The 22,916-nt window shown below is 33.7% G+C and overlaps 1 protein-coding gene across 1 annotated transcript in view; it reads left to right on the top strand.

The window, feature by feature from the left end:
• LOC131842288 (mucin-19-like) overlaps window positions 1-22,916 on the top strand; it is a 75,155-nt gene extending 52,239 nt beyond the window's left edge. Inside the window, 5 exon segments of the mRNA XM_059190823.1 lie at window positions 358-515; window positions 995-1,281; window positions 19,427-19,590; window positions 20,644-20,719; window positions 21,485-22,916. Of these exon segments, the coding sequence (XP_059046806.1) occupies window positions 358-515; window positions 995-1,281; window positions 19,427-19,590; window positions 20,644-20,719; window positions 21,485-22,284 (1,485 nt within the window). The 3' untranslated portion in view covers window positions 22,285-22,916.

The raw sequence follows: 22,916 nt of genomic DNA, 5'->3' as shown, positions 1-22,916 counted from the left end.
GAAGATTAATTACAAAATAAAATTTAATTTTTTTTTTATTCATGGCATATTGGTAACCTACTTGATTGGTACGATAGTGTACGTTTAGACTTTAGAGAGATGACCTTATAGATGAGATAAAATTAAATTTATATAACCTGCGTAGTGTTGATATGTTATTAAAAAAATGCCTGAATAGTTTTATATAACATTGTTTCATTCTTATAAGTGACGCGAATAGGCGGGAAATATAACTCTGAAATTGGCGGGAAACTCTATGGTCTAAATATTTTTATTTTATATTTTATGATGGGCTACGACCAAAAGCCATTCTGCCTTATTCAATGTAAATATTAACAAATATATTTTCGATACTAGAGTCAGAAACCGTTCGGAAACCGCAACGAACTGGAAGTAGACTTCTCCGAAATCCCATGGCAAGCGATGGTGCTCCTGCAGACCAACAAGAGCTTGTTGTGTGGTGGAGTTATCACAAGACCTGATGTGGTTCTGACATCAGCCGCTTGCGTTGAGGGGTAAGTTAATTATTACTTATTATTTAACACTTGTTACAACCTGTCAGTAGATATTGACGACCCCTATGGTTCAGTGGTTGAGCACACCTTGCGATTGAGATCGTTGAGGTCACGGATTCGATTCTCTAGGAATAGAAATATCTTCATTCATGGGTATGATTGTATGTATATTTCCATGAATAAAGAAGTAACTTTTTTTTTTATTAAGGCGTTTGAGCTATTACTCTGTGCTTTCGACCTGTAGTACGGCGACCTATATAGATCTATTGTGCTCGCCCTTTCTCTGGAGTTTGCTGCCTAGGCCCGTCAGGGACAAGAATTGAAGTATGTTCTTAGGAGCGATAGTTTTCACCTCCTCAGGATGAAGTGTGTACATTCCAAAGATATTCTTAGGAATAATAGTTCTAATATTCTTAGGATAGAGTGTGTACTTTCCAAAGGACATATCCTATGAAGTAACCTAACCAAATCCTTTCCAGACTTGACGCCAAGAACGTCTTAATCAAGGGAGGTGAATGGAAACTGGGAATAGATGACGAGCCCCTGCCATTCCAAATCGTGCAAGTGAAGCATATCCTCCGCCACCCGTTGTACACACGCGGAAATCTCCAATACGACGCTGCTATCCTGGTACTCACGGAGAACTTGCGGCTGGCTAACAATATCCTGCCGATCTGTCTGCCGGGCGAAGGTGAAACCCTGGACGCGTTCTACAATGGCGCTGGAGAGTGCATTGTCACTGGTTGGGGCAAGCAGGTCCTTCAAGGTAAGTTTCTAGTATATTTACACTGGCTGTGCCCGCGGTTTCACTTGAGTTAAATTTCAATAATAACTATAGCCTATATCTTATTCTGATGCATAGGCTATATTACTATAAATTATTTTCATCAAAATCGTTTCATTAAATATTCACCTGAGTGATTTTTAAAATTCAATAATTCTTTATTGTGATTCTGATGTATAACCTATATTACTGTAAAGTTCCATCAAAATCCGTTCAATAGTTTTTGCGTGAAAGAGTAACAAACATCCTTCCATACTCACAAACTTCCGCATTTGGCAAAAATGGTGTAGCCAGAGAAATTTTTTGGGAACTATTTCCTGTTAGAAAAAGATTATTTATATTACACTTGAAAGACAGATAATTTATTTATTAAAAATGCTACTATATGTTGAATATATATGAATAATATATGTACCTATTCTTGATCAAATATTTAGGAAATGTTTATGCTATAGGTATCTATAAAAACGCACAGAAAAAACCTGTCGTCCATTGACTGATTATGTAATGTCACTATTTTATGATTTTAACACATTTTTATGTACAAAATTCAAAAGTATTTTTAATATACTCGGATATTTATGGCCACTTGTCCATTAAACCATAAAGTTATTAAACAAGTAAACAAGCATTTACTGTAGTCTACAAAACACTTGAATACCATAACAAATACCATAAGATATAGACATTATTAAGATACCATAGAGAAAACAAACCAGAGCTTGTTTGCTCTTGAAAATAAATAATTGCCCTAACAAAAGGCTAAGACAACACGCTCAATAGCTATTATGAAATTCTCTATGGATTTGTTACTGTCTGTACTCAATGTGTCACAGACTCGCTAATGACGAACGAAAAATTTTCAAGGCCCGATTTCGTAAAATTTATCTGATACAGACTAAAAAAACACAAATAATGTCTTTATTTCGTACTCGTCTGCTTTGTTTAAATTTATACGTCGATTTCTGTATTTGTGACTAGTCTAGACATACTACACTTATAAGGAAACCATAATTGAATTCCAGTCACATAAAAACGGTATACTTACGTGAATGTACTAAAAAAAACCCACACAATATACTAAACAAGAAACGTTCGATTATTCAAAATTCGCGCCAATTGCTAATTCTATAACAATATTACACAATAGTAAATTAATTTATTATTAATTGAAATTCAAAAAAGGAACTTATTATTGTATTCCATTTTTGAATCTTTTCAATATGTTATGGAAAAGATTAAAAAAAGGAACAGATCATTTTGATACCACGTGACCTGTGTAGATTTCTTTATATTTTTACTAGTTACACACCTCCCGCCGGCTCCTTAGGGATGTACTTACTCCTAAACAAGACTCACACAATATACTAAAGAAACGTTTGATTATTCAAAATCGCCCCAATTGTAAATTGTATAACAATATTAAAGTATAGTAAATTAGTTTATTATTAATTGAAATTCAAAAAAGGAATTTATTATTATTTTTCTTTGCTGAATCTTTTCAATAACTAATATGTTATGGAAACGATTCAAAAAAGGAACAGAACATTTTGATACCACGTGACCTGTGTAAATTTCTTTATCTCAAGGATGTACTTTAAAAAACCCCACACAATTCCAATTTCGAATTCTATAACAATATTACACAATAGTAAATTCGTTTATAAATATTCCTTTTTTAAATATTTTCAATAACTAATATGTTATGGAAACGATTCAAAAAAGGAACAGAACATTTTGATACCACGTGACCTGTGTAGATTTTCCTTATCTCATGGATGTACTGTAAAAAAACCCCACACAATTCCAATTTCGAATTCTATAACAATATTACACAATAGTAAAAAGATTCAAAAAAGGAACAGAACATTTTTAATTGCAGATTGCTTTATATTCTGAATTATATTATAATTTCTAGTCACACAATTTTTAATTAATATTTCTAAATTAGTTGGTCTTAAATTTCTTTATCTCAAGGTACAACACAATTCCAATTTCGTAAAATATTACACAATAGTAAATTCGTTTTTTAATTAAGTATCACATCTATACATATAAATAAAATTGGAGTGTCTGTTTGTAATATTGAAACAACCGTTTTTTACTTCTTGCACATGAATATAAATACGGTACATACACCAAAATATCATTTTTTACAATTTTTGTCTGTCTGTTTGTTTCGACTAATCTCTGAAATGACTGATCGGATTTTGACGCGACTTCTTTTGGCAGGTACCTGATGTAATAATGAGTAACTTAGGCTACTTTTATTTTAGTAAAATAAAGTTAATTTCCACGCGGACGAAGTCACGGGTATAGCTAGTGTTTAATTAAAAAAACTCTTTAATGTCTAGTGAATATCGCTTTTAATAGGCGAATAGCAATATTGACAAATGGTTTTCGAAATGATATCATAATATTAATCATGTATTATTTATTTCTATTGCTAAATAAGTCAAATACGATAAACAGGAAGATGCTCAGTATGTTAATAGTAAACCTCGATTATGTTACATTATAAATTTACTAATGACATTTGAACTTGAGGTTAAAATTACATAAAACTGTTTAATTATTGCGTCAACGTCCAAAGTGCTAGACAATTTAATTTACACCTTTTTCTTTAAATGTGTGTTACATAAAATCCATAGACACGTTTAGTGAAAATATATACTGATTTGTCTATGGTTACAACTTTTGGCGGTAAATTGTTGAATGACATGTTTCTTTTTCTTATACGTTATATACCTGTTAATATACAGATTAATGTAGTTTTGTAATTGTTATTGAATATTTTTATTAAGTAGTATATATATACGAACGTGTTAAATATACAAGAATGTATAACATTTTTATTACAATATCAGCCATTTGATTATATCCTTTTAGTTCCTTGGCCTTGTCGAAGTCCTTTGTCCTATTTTTATTTAAAAAAAACTAATATTTTTTTACATACATAAAAGCCAGTATCATATGTATATATGACATATTTCCTGTACAAGGGATCGCTAACCATTTTGAAAATGTAATATAACCTATATTGATTGATAATAAACTAGGTAGGTATATTTCTGTAAATAAATAAACTACTTTTTTAAAGTATCCATTACAAGGCTGTACGATCTAAGGATCTTTGCCTGTTCCATCATTGAAAAGGAGATGGACGAATATGGAAAAAAAAACATCCATTACAATAAAAATCAAACTACACTTTCTGCCTATTATAATAAAACTTAGTATTAATTGCTGTGTAATCGAGGAACACTAAGTTTTTTTTTATTGGCACCAATCATTAGACAACTGAATCAAATTTAAGTCAACGTAGCGATCTATAATGATTCTAAAAAGAAAAATCTGCACAGTTTCACGGAAAAGTTGCTTTGTTTGTATTGTGGCATTCTTGCATATGCGGAAAAATCTTTAATAATGTATTTTTAACAAATATTCCGTGTTGGAAACAAATTGTTACACAGATTAATGCAAAAATTATTTTCTTATGTTCTATTATTCGGCGCCATTTTGCCAAAATAGTGTTGTACAATGACAAAGATATCGATTCGATAGTGAAATTATTTAGCGGGATGATGCAAAGGAATGCGAAGAGCGTCCGTATGTTTGTGTACGCATTCGCGGACACATGGAAAAGAAAGCGAGAGTGCCCGTTGTCGATATTTAGTGCCGTCTTTGTAGGTCAGTGTCGCCGGTGTACTGTCGGCATATAAAGATTTTTTTTTTATTTCAAATAGAGAAGTTCCTTTATTATATTTTAGTATTTGTATGTCGAGAATTAAATAAAATAGGAAATTCTTTATTTAAATGAACTTAAATACGCAATGTTGAATTGTCATACATATATTTTTTTTTAATTTACCTCTCATTCGGAATCTGTAAGAATGAGAAGGAAACTTGCTTGTGTTTTAAATAATTGTTGTAACTTTACGTTTCTAAGTTGAAACGTGTGAACAAACTAACAACTAACACTAATTCATTAGAATCAAACTATTAAATACACAATTAACTAGTTAAGTAATTAAATAAGATTAAATCAGTTGTATTGATTAGAACAGATCAGTCTTTACAAGCAGGACTCGTTCACGAGTATGACGGATGAGAAATAATCTTTACCCGACTGTAAAAGTCGCCTATTTCAGCCTCTAGCAGCATGCTTTGTAAGGTGTATTTCAGTTGTAGGGTAAGATTAGTCTGTGAAATTACAGAATAAGATTCATACTACATACTGACCATGTATATAAATGACAGTTACCACTTACCATCAAATGGAAAGTCAGTATATCATTAAATTACATAAGAAAATAATCGTTATTTCAATTAATATTATAAGCAATTTGGAAATGCTTTTTTTACTGTACCACAGGCTGTGCGCGCGGTTTCACTCACATGCAAACTAATTGTAATATTCTAATTTAAATAATTCACACGCGTTTAAAAACTTTGTTTCTTAGTTTCGCATGAATTTTGTAGGCTATATTATTCTGATGTATATTAGTGTAAAATTTCATCAAAATCGGTTCAGTAGTTTTTACGAGAAAGAGTAACAAACATACAATCATCCATCTATCGATCCACACTGACAAACTTTCGCATTTATAATAATATTGTAAGATTAATACGTAATGCAGATTTAGCTAAAAATAATGAAAAAAAATTTACCTGATGCACATTTAAAAAAATGTTGTACAACTTTAGATTCTTTTTGATTTTCTGTGAATACAAATTAAACAAACCAAACAACGATAACGCTCAGGGGCAGATCGTGAATTTGTGGGGCCCTGGGCTAAATCTACTCAGGGACCTACCTAATTATATTACTCAACTAAAAAACTACCAAAACTACTACTTTGGTCAGTAGACCAAAAACAAGCGGCTAAATCTACTCAGGGACCTACCTAATTATATTACTCAACTAAAAAACTACCAAAACTACTACTTTGGTCAGTAGACCAAAAACAAGCGGCTAAATCTACTCAGGGACCTACCTAATTATATTACTCAATTAAAAAACTACCAAAACTACTACTTTGGTCAGTAGACCAAAAACAAGCGACTACTCAGACCTACCTAATTATTACTCAATTAAAAAACTACCAAAACTACTACTTTGATCAGTAGACGCAAGCTACTCAGGGACCTACCTAATTATATTACTCAATTAAAAAACTACCAAAACTACTACTTTGGTCAGTAGACCAAAAACAAGCGGCTAAATCTACTCAGGGACCTACCTTTATTTTAAAAAACTATTACTTTGGTCAGATATTTTTTATATTACTCAAAAAAAACTATCTACTTTGGTCAGTAGACCAAAAACAAGGGAAATCTACTCAGGGACCTACCTAATTATATTACTTACTACCAAAACTACTACTTTGGTCAGTAGACCAAAAACAAGCGGCTAAATCTACTCAGGGACCTACCTAATTATATTACTCAATTAAAAAACTACCAAAACTACTACTTTGGTCAGTAGACCAAAAACAAGCGGCTAAATCTACTCAGGGACCTACCTAATTATATTACTCAATTAAAAAACTACCAAAACTACTACTTTGGTCAGTAGACCAAAAACAAGCGGCTAAATCTACTCAGGGACCTACCTAATTATATTACTCAATTAAAAAACTACCAAAACTACTACTTTGGTCAGTAGACCAAAAACAAGCGGCTAAATCTACTCAGGGACCTACCTAATTATATTACTCAATTAAAAAACTACCAAAACTACTACTTTGGACAGAAGACCAAAAACAAGCGGCTAAATCTACTCAGGGACCTACCTAATTATATTACTCAATTAAAAAACTACCAAAACTACTACTTTGGTCAGTAGACCAAAAACAAGCGGCTAAATCTACTCAGGGACCTACCTAATTATATTACTCAACTAAAATACTACCAAAACTACTACTTTGGTCAGTAGACCAAAAACAAGCGGCTAAATCTACTCAGGGACCTACCTAATTATATTACTCAACTAAAATACTACCAAAACTACTACTTTGGTCAGTAGACCAAAAACAAGCGGCTACTAGGTTTTCCAACTACCAAAACTACTACTTTGGTCTAGACCAAAAACAAGCGGCTAAATCTACTCACCTACCTAATTATATTACTCAATTAAAATATGCAAAACTACATATACAAAAACAAGCTAAATCTAAAACCTAATTATATTTTAAAAAACTAAAAACTACTACTTTCCAGTAGACCAAAAACAAGCGGCTAAATCTACTCAGGGACCTACCTAATTATATTACTCATCTCTATAGTCCAAAAACAAGCGGCTAAATCTACTCAACCTAATTATATTACTCATATACTAAAATACTACCAAAACTACTACTTTGGTCAGTAGACCAAAAACAAGGTTTTCTAACAGGCCTACCTAATTATATTACTCAACTAAAATCTCTATAAACTACTACTTTGGTCAGAATATGAAATCATATTCAAACAACTAAAATACTACCAAAACTACTACTTTGGTCTCTAAATCTACTCAGGGACCTACCTAATTATATTAGGTAAAATACTACCAACTACTACTTTGGTCAGCCAAAAACAAGCGCTAAATCTCTATAGTCATCGTTTATATTACTCAATCAAATATACAAAACTACTACTTTGGTCAAAAAAAACAAGTATTCTTATAACAATTAGGTTTACTACCGAAACTACTACTTTGGTCAGTAGACCAAAAACAAGCGGCTAAATCTATCAGGGACCTACCTAATTATATTATCGTTTGATGAAAATCAAACTGTCAAGTTATAAATTAATTACATTGTTGAATTAAAACAAGCAATGTTTTATATGAAAAACTACCAAAACTACTACTTTGGTCAGTAGACCAAAAACAAGCGACCAGAAATTCCCCATTCCTTTCGATAGACGCGCACTTACATGTGTTTATTGATCTCAGTGTTGCCAAACTTATGCGGTTTTTTAACATTCTAGATATTTTTTTATATTCTAAATATCTTTTCAGTGAGATCTGTGCAAACAAACCCTTAGGTTTTACACAATGTCAATAAAATTTAACATTGAATGTTAATAAAATAAATCACATGTTTAAGACTAGTTCTGTTGTTGTACAAATGATGAGTCATGGAGGTCGTGAAAAACGTGGGAATATATATATATACTTACAAGACCAATTTTAGTTAATTTAATTTATACAAGAACGTTTGTGTTATAACTAACTATAAAAATTATTCTTTAAACTACTAGGTTTTGTGTAAAGTGTATGCTTACCATCGCTATAGTTTTATCACGAATATGCATCATCATACAAACCTCTAAAAAGTTTCATAACAACTAGGTTTTCCAACAGGCCAGCCGTATGCTTACCATCGCTATAGTTATCGTATCACGAATATGCAATCATATACAAACCTCTAAAAAGTATTCTTATAACAACTAGGTTTTCCAACAGGCCAGCCGTATGCTTACCATCTCTATAGTCATCGTTTCACGAATATGAAATCATATACAAACCTCTAAAAAGTATTCTTATAACAACTAGGTTTTCCGAACAGGCCAGCCGTATGCTTATCGTCCCGATAGTTATCGTTTACGTGAATATCAAACTGTCAAGTTATAAATTAATTACATTGTTGAATTACGCAATGTTTTATATGAAAATGCATAATTGTACAGCGGCGGACCGTGAACTTTACGTCTATACAAATAGTTCTCGAGATCTGTGCAAACAGACGCGTTACACGTCAATATTTAACATTGAATGTTAATTATTTAAACCCATGTTTAAGGTTCTGTTGTTGTACAAATGATAGAAAAAAACGTGGGCCGAATATATATATTATTCGTCTATGTTTTGTTAAGGATTTAGTACAAGAACGTTTGTGTTTGGCAACTTTATGACCGAAGACTTTGTGTAAAGTGTGGGTACCACATTTTTTTTTCATCATCATCATCATTTCATCATCCACAGTTGGATATAACCCTTTTCTAAAGACTTCCACCACGCTCTACCGCCTTCCACATCCACTCTCGGCCATCTTCGTGATGTCCTCGGTCCATCTTGCAGGAGGCCGACAGACACTCCGTCGACCCATACACGGGCTCCACCTGCCTGTGTCTATCCACTGTTGGATAGAACCCTTTCCAAAAGACTTCCACCATGTGCGCTCTACCGCCTTCCACATCCACTCTCGGCCAGCTTCGTGATGTCCTCGGTCCATCTTGCAGGAGGGCGCCCGACACTCCGTCGACCCACACGCGGCCTCCACTCCATAACCTTTCTTCCCCATCTATCATCGCTGACTCTGCTGATAAACCCGGCCCACTGCCACTTCAGCTGACATACTTTGATAGCTACGTCGTCCACTTTGGTTCTCCGTCGAATTCTTCGTTTCGGATCATGTCTCTTAGAGAAACTCTGAGCATAGCTATCTCCATCGCCCGCTGTGGCAGTTTTAATTTATAGTCTAGGCCTACGGTCAGTGTCCATGTTATGAGTAGTTTTAAAGATTTAAACATACATAGGGACGGACAGACAGCGACCGCGACTTTATTTTATACTACGAGTATGTAATGACTAGCGACCAGATTTCGCACAGACGGATTACCAATATTGATTTCCTCTCCTCTTGAATCACTCTATTAAAAAAAAGACTAATCAAAATATTTGTATTCATGTAAGTCTGTTACAGACTCTTGTGATATATCAAATCTACCGTCAGTCACTCTATCTATTGCTGATAACTGCATTAAAATCTGCTGAGTAATTTAAAAGATATAAGCGAACAGCTTATAAACTTATAGACTATTTCAATTTTCTATAAAAGACTAATCCTATGTTAATTTGAAATGCCCATAATATACAGACTTTCAAAAGTACTAAGAAAAATATACGAGAAGAGAACTCGCGACCACCACATCACGGAGGCAGTGCTAAACCGCTACAGAATCATCAAAAAGCTCATCTTCAAAATAATCGAAACTCGACATTACTACCTTAATTTTACGAAGTATCCCTCTTAACCACTGAACCATATAGGTCACTGAGAAGAGCAAATGCTATGCTATAGCGTCATCGGTATTCCCAAAGCCAATACAAAAGCAAAGTTATTCGCCAGTTGTATGCAAATTGCGGTACAGCACCGTCCAACCTTGATTCATATACATTGTTACGTTATGTATGTATGCATAAATCATATATTTTATACACATGCCGTTATACTAATAATAGCTTTATTATATAACCTTTTTTATATTTATATATATAATTGATATAACAAACTAGATGACCATCAGGATGGTGAGTGGTAACAGTCGCCTGTATAATAATAATATACAATTATTATATATATATTATATTATACAGGCGATTGTTACCACTTATGCATATTCTCTTCAAATAAATGTTATAAATGTTTACAGTAATACAGATTCATTTTTAAAAAAAAATTTGGGAGAATAGAAGTGACCACCAGTTATGATGCTATTGCAAAACCAATAAATAATCATGTGTCACACAATACATATACATCTTATATATAGAGCGTCATACATACTTATTTTATCTTATACACACACCAGAAAGGAAAATTTCTCTCTTATTTTATCTTTATTCTTTCCATCCACATTCATATTATACACTTTGTTGTGTTGTTACAATGTTTTTTAGGCATTTGTTGTTCAATATTAGCTTTCTTCACTGTACTACACTTTTCTGTATATAAAGTATAAGTGTGTGAAATATCATACTCTTCCATTCGAGCAATTTTCGCAATAATGGTCCAGCCATTTCAGAAATTACCCGGAACGAACAGACAGACTGGTAAAAATTGTAAAAAATGTTATTTTGGTGTAATTACCGTATTTATAATCGTATGCATGTAGTAAAAATCGGTTATTTCAATATTACAAACAGACACTCCAATTTTATTTATATGAATAGATTATTAAGTCAAAAGGGTACAAAGTTTTTCTCCACGTGTTAACATAATCATACTAATTCTTATCGTCCTTTATAATAAAACAGTTGACATTTGTAAAATCAATTCGTATGATAAAATTATAGTCAGCAATAATGAAGCAATCAATATATTTTAAAAATAGCTATATATACATTTTCATCTAAATTATCTGGACCCATAAATAATAGAAATAGGTTATCATATATTTAGACTTTTAAATTATATTTTATAATATTATATGTAAATTTGACGACCTCGGTGGTTCAGCGGTAACTAAACTAAAGCACAACGACTCACTTCCGAAGGTTGCGAGTTCGATTCCTGGCACGGTACAAACTATTTATTTTCTATATATTTTATGTTTGTATTTACAATAAAATGTATCTATATATTTATATAGAATAGAATAGAAAATCATTTATTCAAATAAACTTAATTTAAGCACTTTTAAAGTTATAACATTTTTTTTTTAATCTACCGCTCGTCCAGAAAGCTGTCTCTTTACAAGAAGAACGAGAAAGAAACTTGTGTGTTGCTCTTTTAAAAAATCCTTGTAAGTTTACAATATCAGTTGTCTAGTACCCATAACACTGTTTTTTTTTAATCTACCGCTCGTCCGGAAAACTGTCTCATTACAAGAAGTACGAACAAGGAACTTGTGTGTTGCTCTTTTAAACATACCTTGTGAGTTTACAATATCAGTTGTCTAGTACCCATAACACAAGCTCTGCTTAGTTTACTTAACTAGATGGCGCTCTGTGTATTGTCCTGGGCTTAATATTATTATAGATAAAAATATTTTTACGTTTTTTTGCTGCCACTACCTCGACTGGTTTTTCATCTTACGTACATATATAATAATATTTTGTCCGTGCGTCCGTCACGCGAGATTATGTAACTTAATCCACTTCACGCTCATAATGCTCTCGGGATGGACAGTGTTAGTGGGTTTAAGGTTAAGTTCTTTAATTTTTTGTCGATGGTCATAATACGTTCTTTAAATATTTTTTTTATATTACACTCTCGCTTTCCATAGACCATTGAGTCCATGTCCTTTTTCGTTTAGTTTTAGAATCTTTTTTTTTCTTCTTTCTTTCACCTTCTAATAGGAGGAGTAATATCCGACATACGCGACAACGTCGCCCGAGGCACGTTCTCATTGACCCCGACGACCCCATAACGGCAGGTAACCTCCCCACGGGCCCACCCGTTCCACCCCGACCACACTTTTACACACACACACGACACCGTCCTCGCCGGCGAAGACGACGACCCCAAACAATATCGCGCATTCAACCGGGCGCCTGCGCACGCTCGGGCGCTCCACACCGGCGCCCCCGGGCGCCCCTCCGATCGATCCCCCGTCCAATTCAAACGGGGATCGAAATTACGACGGCCTGAGCCGAGGTTCGATCCCCTAGTGGTGCCCTCAGACTAAAGTCGTATCCGTCAGGCAGGAGTTGATCTTCAGCCGCTCCATAAGTCCTTCCGTGGGTTTGGAGTGCCATCTGCACTCGCCCCTAACGTCCGGTGAAGCTGTAAAGGCCAGCTACGGCCAACAGCATTAGAGTAGTCCGAAAAAAAAAATCTCTCACCTTCTCCACGAAAATGTTATATTAACTATGTGTGTGGTAGTGTAGGTTTTCTCTTATTCCCTTATACACTATTAATTGACGATGTTCTGAGTTTTAGCATTCTTCATTCTGTCCGGGACTGCGGCCGTGTCGACACCAACCCTTATAGCATCAACCTGTATGTTCCTTGGAGCTATTTTTCCTTTTACTGCAACTGTGGTCCATCGCTTCAGCACCATCATGAGATTTCTGAACGCTATTTGACACAACAATCAAATCAAATCACAAAATCAAATCTTTGAAACAACTATTGTCATGCACGAGCGCGCATGGCAATAGTTGTTCATGCGGATTTTCATTTAATGTTAGACATAGACACCTATATAAATATATATTGTAAATAAAATGGCTTTTAGAAAAAAAAAGTAATTCAATTGAGTTTCTTGCCAGTTCTTCTCAATTGAATCTATATACTGAACTGGAGGATAGAGAAAAAATTATAATATAAAAAAAATTACGTTCATAAGCGGCAAAAATGTCCTACACGAATAAATTATTTTTGAATTTGAATTTAATTTGAAAAATGTATTATTAAGGTTTTGTTTTTTGTATGGATCATAATGCATTGTACTCTAGCTGCTTAGGTATTGTGTTCTTTAAATATTGTCGATGGTTATAACCGGTTTATAACGGTAATTTCTTTAAAATTGTCGATGGTCAGTATTCTGTTGGGAAGGGAATTGTTAGGAATGTGGACTAATATCCCCATTGCAATGTACCATGTCAAGTTGACCTCCACGTGGTTCCCTCTGGAAACCATCGTGATAAATTCATGGTATATTTACCACGATGGGCTAACTGACCTGACCTCATGCTAATCTTATCATCCTCCACTGGTGCCCCGCCAGCGTAAACCGTTTGCTCTGGCAGAAGCATTACCTATTCCACTATCATCTGTAAAAAAAACCGAACTAGATGGCATTGTGTGAATTGTCCAGGGATATTATTAGAATTAAAATAAAATACAGAGACAACAATGGGCGGTCTTATTGTTAAATAACGATTTCTTCTTGTTAGAATCTCTAATTCTTAAAAAAAATACTGTCCATGCAACTCGCTAATATAGTAAGCTTTCTATTTCTGTATGTATATATATTAGTTTAACCATCGTAAAGTTGAGTTTCTTGATTTATAATACCAATTGCCAAATAAAAATCCCACAATACGGGCACCCATCCAAAACACGACCGCACGTGCCGGTTGCTTGACCTCGGTAATCAAATAGCTTCTTGAATACGCCCGTATGAGTAAATTGACTGTTTAATATCGCGCCGAAGGTTCCACAAATGGTCCTTACATTCCGACATGAACTAATATTTGCAGGTGTGTTTACCAATTTACGACTCGCATCACAAAGGTCACATGGTAGCTTCAGGTAGCTCAGGAACTATTTTCACTGTCCGCCATCTTGGAAAAAAATATTTACATACATTTATTTATTTATCCAACAAATATTCAAACATTATTTATATGTATTTATTGTGTGAATCACGACGAGGTGCATGGCTGAAATGGTTAAAAACAATTATGAAAACACCAAATTGTAAATATATATTAACAATAAAAAAAGAACTGAAAAAAAACAAAATACGAAACAAAACATATCTATGTATTTGTATCAGTTGTCTAGTACCCATAACACAAGCTTTAGCTAGCTTAACTTGGGTCTAGATGGCGCTGTGTGAATTGTCCTGACATTATTATTACTATTATAAGGTACTCCCATAGAGGATTTTGTACTAGAACTTACTCAGTACAAATTCAATAATAATATGTAAATATATGTTAATTAATTAAATAAATAAGTATTATAATCTCAGGCTAATATCATGATCAAACCTTAGGTATATTCAAAGATCCTCATAATGCAACTTGGAAATTGATATTTATTGCATTTGGAATCGTGACACAAGTTAATAAAATTCAAAGTTAATTGACAATACTTATAGATACAATTAAGAAAGATTCAAGTAAAATTTTCCGTTGAATATCAAACTGTAAATATATATGATTATTACTATACCTATCCCAATTGTATTTGCAACTAGCTGTTCCTTCGACTTCGTCCGCGTGGAATATAACTTTATTTTTTTAAAATAAATATTTTTTCTGAAATAAAAGTAGCCTAAGTTACTCCTTATTACATCAGCTACCTGGCAATAACAGTGTCGTCAAAATTGGTCCAGCCATTTCAGAGATTTGCCGGAACAAACAGACAGACAGACAAAAATTGTAAAAATGTTATTTTGGTGTATGTACCGTATTTATATTCATATGCGTGTAGTAAAAAAACGGTTATTTCAATATTACAAACAGACACTCCAATTTTATTTATATATATAGATAAGGACGACCAGATTATAACGTCTAAAAGTGAAGAAACTGAATCAACAAACTCGATCCTTTCGAAACGGAGAAATCTTCGTAATGTTTCAATATAATATAATAATAATATTCTCAAAACAATTCACACAGCGCCATCTAGACCCAAATTGACCTAGCTAAAGCTTGTGTTATGGGCACTAGATAACTGATACGAATACATAGATTTTTTATTCGTACAAACACACATATATTGTACATAGAAAACACCCAGACCGATACAAACAATCATACTCATGAATACAAATGTTTGTACCGTGCGAGGAACTGAACCGAATCGAACTCGATTTAGAAATAGATAAATAAAAAAATAAGTATAAATATTTAAATTCAATTGAATAAAGAATTTTCTATTCTATTCTAATTTCGGAGAAGTAAACCGCTACACTACAACGCACTTCTAGAATATTATTTTTAAATATTTTTACACACATTATGTAACTTTTATACATATTTATTTCAATGTACAGACACGTACGGTTGTGACGAGTACAGCTGGTATGCGATTTCTTACCAATTCACATTCAGTCGTCAACAAATAATGAATTTCAACAAGGCCATTTACTTACGTGTACTCACAAATAATTTCTTTGTCTTATTTGACACTAGCCACAACCTGCGGCTTCACCTGCACAAACTTTCATGCCGTGTAGTATAGCCTAAGCGTAGTCTCTCTGTTCTTGATGCAGTATATCTATATTAAACTTTATTAAGCTAGACATACATACAGATATACTTTCGAACTAGATTATTATATTACATTACTATATTTTATATTATTATATATATATATCTTATATATAAAATTCTCGTGTCACAGTTTTCGTTCCCATACTCCTCCGAAACGGCTTGACCGATTCTCATGAAATTTTGTGAGCGTATTAAGTAGGTCTGAAAATCGGCCAACATCTATTTTTCATCCCCCTAAATGTTAGGGGTAGTCCACCCCTAAATTTATTATTTTGTTTTTTAGACAAAATTTTTAGATTCTATTTTTTTATGATACAACATACAAAAATACATACAATCGTAAATTTTCACCCTTCTATCACCAACCCCTATTTTTTTTATAGCGTTATTAATTTATATGACAAAACGTTTGCCGGGACAGCCAGTATACTATATTATTATATTTTTATAGCACTTTGAATACATTATTTAATTATATATCCATAACATTAGAAATAATGTTAACAAAGAAGGGAGACATATCTCTTAGAGATTTCTTCCGAGCCACCCAATACAGCGTAGCAAAGGAAGTGTTCAGAATAGGTCAAAATGTGCAAATAAAAATTGTCGACGACCTCAACGGTCTAGCTGTTTAGCACATGGCTTTACATCCTTCTCGCGGGTTCGATTCCCCGCACGGTGCAAACATTTGTATATATGATTCTGATTGTTTGTATCGGTCTAGCTGTTTTCTATGTATTAATGATTAATGATATTTATATCAGTACTAATAACACAAGCTCTGCTTACCGTGGGACTAGATGGCGCTGTGTTAATTATCCGGAGTTATTTATTTGTTTAATAAAAATGACATAAATAATTAAAAATTACGAAAATATACGAATCTGGAGGCCCGTGGAGCCCGGAAGACAAATTGTTTTTAACGTATATTTCAGCGCGGCTAATCGAGGTTACTTGTGACCCGAGAGCTGGTAGCTATTTTCCCCAAAGGCTAAGTATGGCCATTCAAAGAGGCAACGCTGCCAGTATCTTAGGTTTTCTGCCTCGATGTGCCGCGACGATTACAATGATTGTTTGTAATAGTCATACTTAAGATGTATAACTCAAATAAACATTGTATAAATAAAAAAATAATTAAAAATTATTATAATGTTAGATATATGATATGATGGTTAACTTCGGGGCCTAATTTCAAACGGGGGAGGGAGACAAAGGTCTCCCTCCCAGGGAGACGAAAAGTGACAAAAGGAAAGCCTTTTGTCACTTTTCGTCTCCCTCACCCCTTTGAAGTTAGGCTCCGAAGTTAACTATACGCTGATATATATATATATATATGTAGATAGTCTAGATCAGTGATTCCCAAAGCGGTCTATATCGACCTCAGGGGTCTATGACAAACTGCAAGGGGTCTACGACATCGGTCATCTTGTTTTTAACACTAAACTTTACTACAGTTAGAAATTTATACAAAATACCAGGTACGAATGGGGGTCTAAGACACAAAACAGTTTGGGAACCACTGGTCTAGACCCTAAGAAGGGACATTTTGAAGAAAGGTTGTCTAAATGTAAATAAATATGATATTCAAAGGCCGTATGAATTTTACCCTTCAGGGGGTAAAATAAAATAGGGAATGAAATGGAAATTCCTCAATTATCGTCTATTCCATGCAACAAAATCGCAGTAAAGTAAATAAATACGTTAGTACTAGTATATAAATAAATATATTCTGAACTAGCATATCTATACATCTATACATATAAATAAAATTACAGTGTCTGTATGTAATATTGAAATAACCGTTTTTTACTACATGCATACGAATATAAATACCAAAATTGCATTTTTTGTCTGTCTGTCTGTCTATCTGTTTGTTCCGGCAATCTCTGCAATGGCTGGACAGATTTTGACAGGCCTTTTTTTGACAGGTAGCTCATGTAATAAGGAGTAACTTAGGCTACTATTATTTTAGAAAAATAAAGTTAAATTCCAGGCGGACGAAGTCGCGGCTACAGGCAGTAAATAAATATATTCCGTACGTATTCGGTCTGTTGTGTCATTGATGACTATCAAGGCGAAGCGCCTTAACCATCGGTTTTTAATTTTCTATTTTATCTCTGATATTTTAATATTAATAGCGATTACGTCGAGCACGACCTTTACACACATTTAAATTGTTATTTGAAGATAATAAATTGTATTTTATGTTCAATGAAGGTAACACTGTATGTATATTTTAGTTTTTATAAAGCGATCGTTTATTTCGCGGATGACAACGGAAATCAATATAAGACTTATTATCAGTGTTGTAAAATAAAAGAAACATGTTGATTAATTTATGTACACAATTCTATTATTTCATTGTCAAAAATAATTGTTTCCTAACTTCCAAATAAACCTTAAATTAATATTTGACTTAAACATAAATTTTCCGTATTCAATTATAAATTTCGATTTAAAAACGCACTACTTTGTGACGTCATCCCTATCTCTAATTAATATTTGACTTAAACATAAATTTTGCATATTCAATTATAAATTTCGATTTAAAAATATATAATCTCTAATTAATATTTGACTTAAAATATATTTCAATTATAAATTTCGATTTAAAAACGCACTACTTTGTGACGTCATCCCTATCTCTAATTAATATTTGACTTAAACATAAATTTTGCATATTCAATTATAAATTTCGATTTAAAAACGCACTACTTTGTGACGTCATCCCTATCTCTAATTAATATTTGACTTAAACATAAATTTTGCATATTCAATTATATATGGATATATTGTGACGTCATCCCTATCTCTAATTAATATTTGACTTAAACATAAATTTTGCGTATTCAATTTCAAAGTTCGATGTAAGAACGCACTACTTTGTGACGTCACCCCTATCTCTTGTATCAACAACTACATGCAATAATTAAAAGGCTTAAAAATATATAATATGTTGACTAAAATATATTATTAAAAGGGGTCCCTTTAGGCAACGTTCCGAAGATACTGGCAGCGTTCCCTCTTTGAATGGCTGGACTAATTCTTTGTCCAAGTCAAATATATGGATATATGTGGAATTTAACATTCATTTTCTAAAATAAAAGTTACCTAAGTTACTCCTTATTACATCAGCTACCTAAAAAAATCCCATCAAAATCGTTTCAGCCATTTCGAGATCAGCCGGAACAAACAGACAGACAGCCTGACAAAAATTTTAAAAAATGTTATTTTGGTGTATGTACCGTATTTATATTCATATGCATGTAGTAAAAAACGGTTATTTCAATATTACAAACAGACACACCAATTTTATTTAGCCTACTTTTATTTTAGAAAATTAAAGTCAAATTCCACGCGGACGAAGTCGTGGGACAGTTAGTTTTCATATACAAAGATAGTCATATAAACCCAACTGATGTGTGAACGAAAATTAACTCTATAACATGATTGTTACAGCCCACATTTCCGGCAGCATTCTGCACAGCGTGAACATCTCCCTGATCAACCCTGGGGAATGCCAGGCGAAGCTGTCCCAGGATTACCCTCACCTGCTGGAGCAGTACGACCAGGAGAGCTGCGCCTGTGGCCAGCCTACCAACCCTACAAACAACATCTGCAAGGTAAGAATTCTTGACAGTGTTATCCTGTATTACAATCAAGATGACCCGCTAGCTAGCAGGTTCGATGCCGAGGGCATCTCTTTCCTTAATATATATATATACACATATATCCAGCGGTCTAGTACACCGCTTTACAACCGATGGTCGCGGGTTCGATTCCTCGCACGGCACAAACATTTGTATTCATGAGTATGATTGTTTGTATCGGTCTGGATGTTTTCTATGTATAATATGTATGCATTTACTAAAAAAAAAAATATCTATGTATTTGTATCAGTTATCTAGTACCCATAACACAAGCTTTAGCTAGCTAACTTGGGTCTAGATGGCGCTGTGTGAATTGTCCTAAGATTATTATTATTATTATTATTAATTTTATGGCAAATAAAGGTATTTACCTCTCTCGACGTTTCGACTAGAGAGAGAGAAGACCCGGTTAATAATATAAATAATATATATATATATTTTGGACGTCGCCTTTCTACCCCCCCCCCCCCCCCCCCCCCCCCGTTATACTTTTTAGTTTATACTAGTAGTTAGTAGTAACTCATCTAACTCCACTATCACATATAAATATAAAGCGAATACTAAAAGTTAGTAGTAGTTAGTAATTCGATTTATTGGAATTGCGTAAGGTTCTACAACAGACTGCCAGAATCTGTCCTTAATCTGCCAAAAAAGATATGTAAATATCTTATAGGACACATTCTTTGTAAAAAAAAGCTTATTATAAAATGAAGGAGTTTATAAACGACAATAATGTTTTTGTAGAAAATATGTAACTTAAAATTCATAGCGCTGACAATTGTATCTAATTCAACAACTATTGAATGCGTAGCCGTTTCTATGTAAATTGTCGCATGCCTAGTCCTTTTTAATGTGTATTTATTTAGATCAACTGTTATTTAAAATAGCAACACGCAAGTTTCTTGCTCGTTGTTCTGATGAGTCTACGTTTTGAATGAGTGGTAGGAAAATATGACTTCAAAAGTGCTTATATTAAGTTTATTAATAGAATATAGATTATTTCTATATAATATTTTTGTCCATAAGGTCGATATTGGCAGCGCCCTAGCCTGTACCACAAGCGGCTACTACGTTCTTAGAGGCGTCTATTCCTGGGATTCAGGTAAGAAAGAAAATAAAACAATATATGTTTAATACGTATAGACATTCTTATAGGAACGTGACTTTTTACAACCTTCTTCTTACCTCTTTTAAAATACAAATTTTTTTATTTAGGTAAGAATTTTTATTACTAAATTATATATACATTTGTTGAAGCTTCCTTTTAAGCATAAAAAAGTATGTGCCAGGAGACTCCAGTCTTTCATAGTTTTTGAAGTTCCTCTAGTCTCCAAACAGCGTTTTCCGGTATGAATAGTTGGTATAATAGTGAAATTTCAGGGGTACAGAGGTATTTCTGAGTAATAGCAATGCATGAGTATATACATATATATATGGGCATCACATGATAACGTGATGACAGTAATGATAATCATGTATGTTCACCTACATACGCGGTTGTTTGTCACCATTCATTGCTCTCCAGATACATGCAAAAATACTAGACTGCCTTTCGACGATCGCGGGTTCGATCCTCGCACGGTACAAACATTTGTATTCATGAATATGATAGTTTGTACCGGTCTGGGTGTTTTCTAAGTACATTATGTATGTATTTATAAAAAATGTACCTAAATAAATCATTCAGTTGTCTAGTACCCATAACGCATGCTCTGCTGAGCTTGGCAATAGATGGCGCTGTCTGAATTGTCCAGGATTATTATTATTATACTTTACCCATATGCCGAAAAATAATTCTAAATCTTTACAATCCCAAACAGAATTTATTGAAAACCCATTTACAATTAATGAATTTCTTCTATTACAGGCTGTCAACCCGGCAACCAAGTGGCTGGATTCTACAAATTCGATCTAGAATGGTACCAATGGGCTATCGGTCTGATTGAGAGCGCCAGGTTCGCTCAATTTGCTGGTAATGCGCAATCCGGCAACAGATACTCAGGCCAGGTCAGTTCTGGTGGCAGGGGAACTCCATTCATCGGGGGCACCAAGGCAGGAGGCATATCTGGACAATTCGGTCAAAACCAATTCAACGTTCAACTTACAACAAACAGAATCGCCGGCGAATCAAACACTGGATTCCAATCTGATCAGAATAGAGTTCAAAATGGATTGCACATCGGCGGTCAGCTCCAAGGTAGCCAAGGCTCGTTCCAAAGTGGCCAAAATATATTCCAAGCCCAATTGCCGGTCGGGCAGAACCAATTCACAAGTTCCGTAGGACAATTTGGGTCCAGCAAGTACCAGTCTGGTGGGAACAGCGCGTCCAGTGCCGCCGTACAAGGCACTGGACCTGTATCCAATACTTTTACGGCCACTTACACAGAGAAAAAGATCTTCCAGTCCGAACCCAAAGTAGTGACTTACACAACCAAGCCCGAAATCGTAACTTTCACAACTAAGCCCGAATATTTCACTTACACAACCAAGCCCAAAGTGTTCAGTTACACGACTAAGCCCCGAGTTATAACTTACGAGACCTCAGGAAGCGGTACGAACCCACAGTACGCGGCACCGAATGTATCTTTCAACCCATCATTCACGGAAACAGTCAAAGGACACACACATAACGCTCAATGCAAGTGCTTGCAGAACGGCAAGAAGTGAGCTTGAGTCTTACAAATAATTTTTAAATTGGTTACAAAAATTATGGGGTTAATCGTGCCATAAAAATTCTTTTTTTTTTTGTAATACATATATTATCGTAATTCTAAAGTCGAATATTAATTGAAAGTACAAAAAACGACGCCAGTTCCTGAACGGTAAACGAAATTTTGCAACTGGCAACACTTACCGAAACTGAACGACTGATGTCAGTCTAAAGATATGAAATATATATTAAAGACTATTTATGAATGTAAAAGAAAATCTGTAAATAGGTAGGCTTTTATTATTTCATTCTCTTCCATGACTTTCTTGTGTTTTTTTTTTGTAATCGTTATTTTATTTCGTGTATTTATATTGAAATTTCACAACTGCCATCTTATTTTCTTTTTTTTTTATATAAATATTTGCCTTCGTTGTGTTAAAAAATTGTTAACAAAATTAAAATAATTAAATGTAAGTAAAAATAAGGTATAATGTGGAATTCATTTTAAAAATTAGATTTTTGACCATATTGGAATTTTTTGCCCAAAATGGTCGACTATCTAATTCGATCGGTTTTTTAGTTGTATAAAAATAATAATAAGTTTTATATATTATATAAAATTTTGTCGTACGCAAAAGTATTTAGTCAA

This window comes from Achroia grisella, unplaced genomic scaffold (assembly GCF_030625045.1).
Source record: "Achroia grisella isolate CSIRO2021 unplaced genomic scaffold, CSIRO_AGI_Agris_v1 utg2156, whole genome shotgun sequence".
Lineage (NCBI taxonomy): Eukaryota > Metazoa > Arthropoda > Insecta > Lepidoptera > Pyralidae > Achroia > Achroia grisella.
Note: the sequence above shows the minus strand (reverse complement) of the source record. Positions and strands in the feature narration are given on the sequence as shown.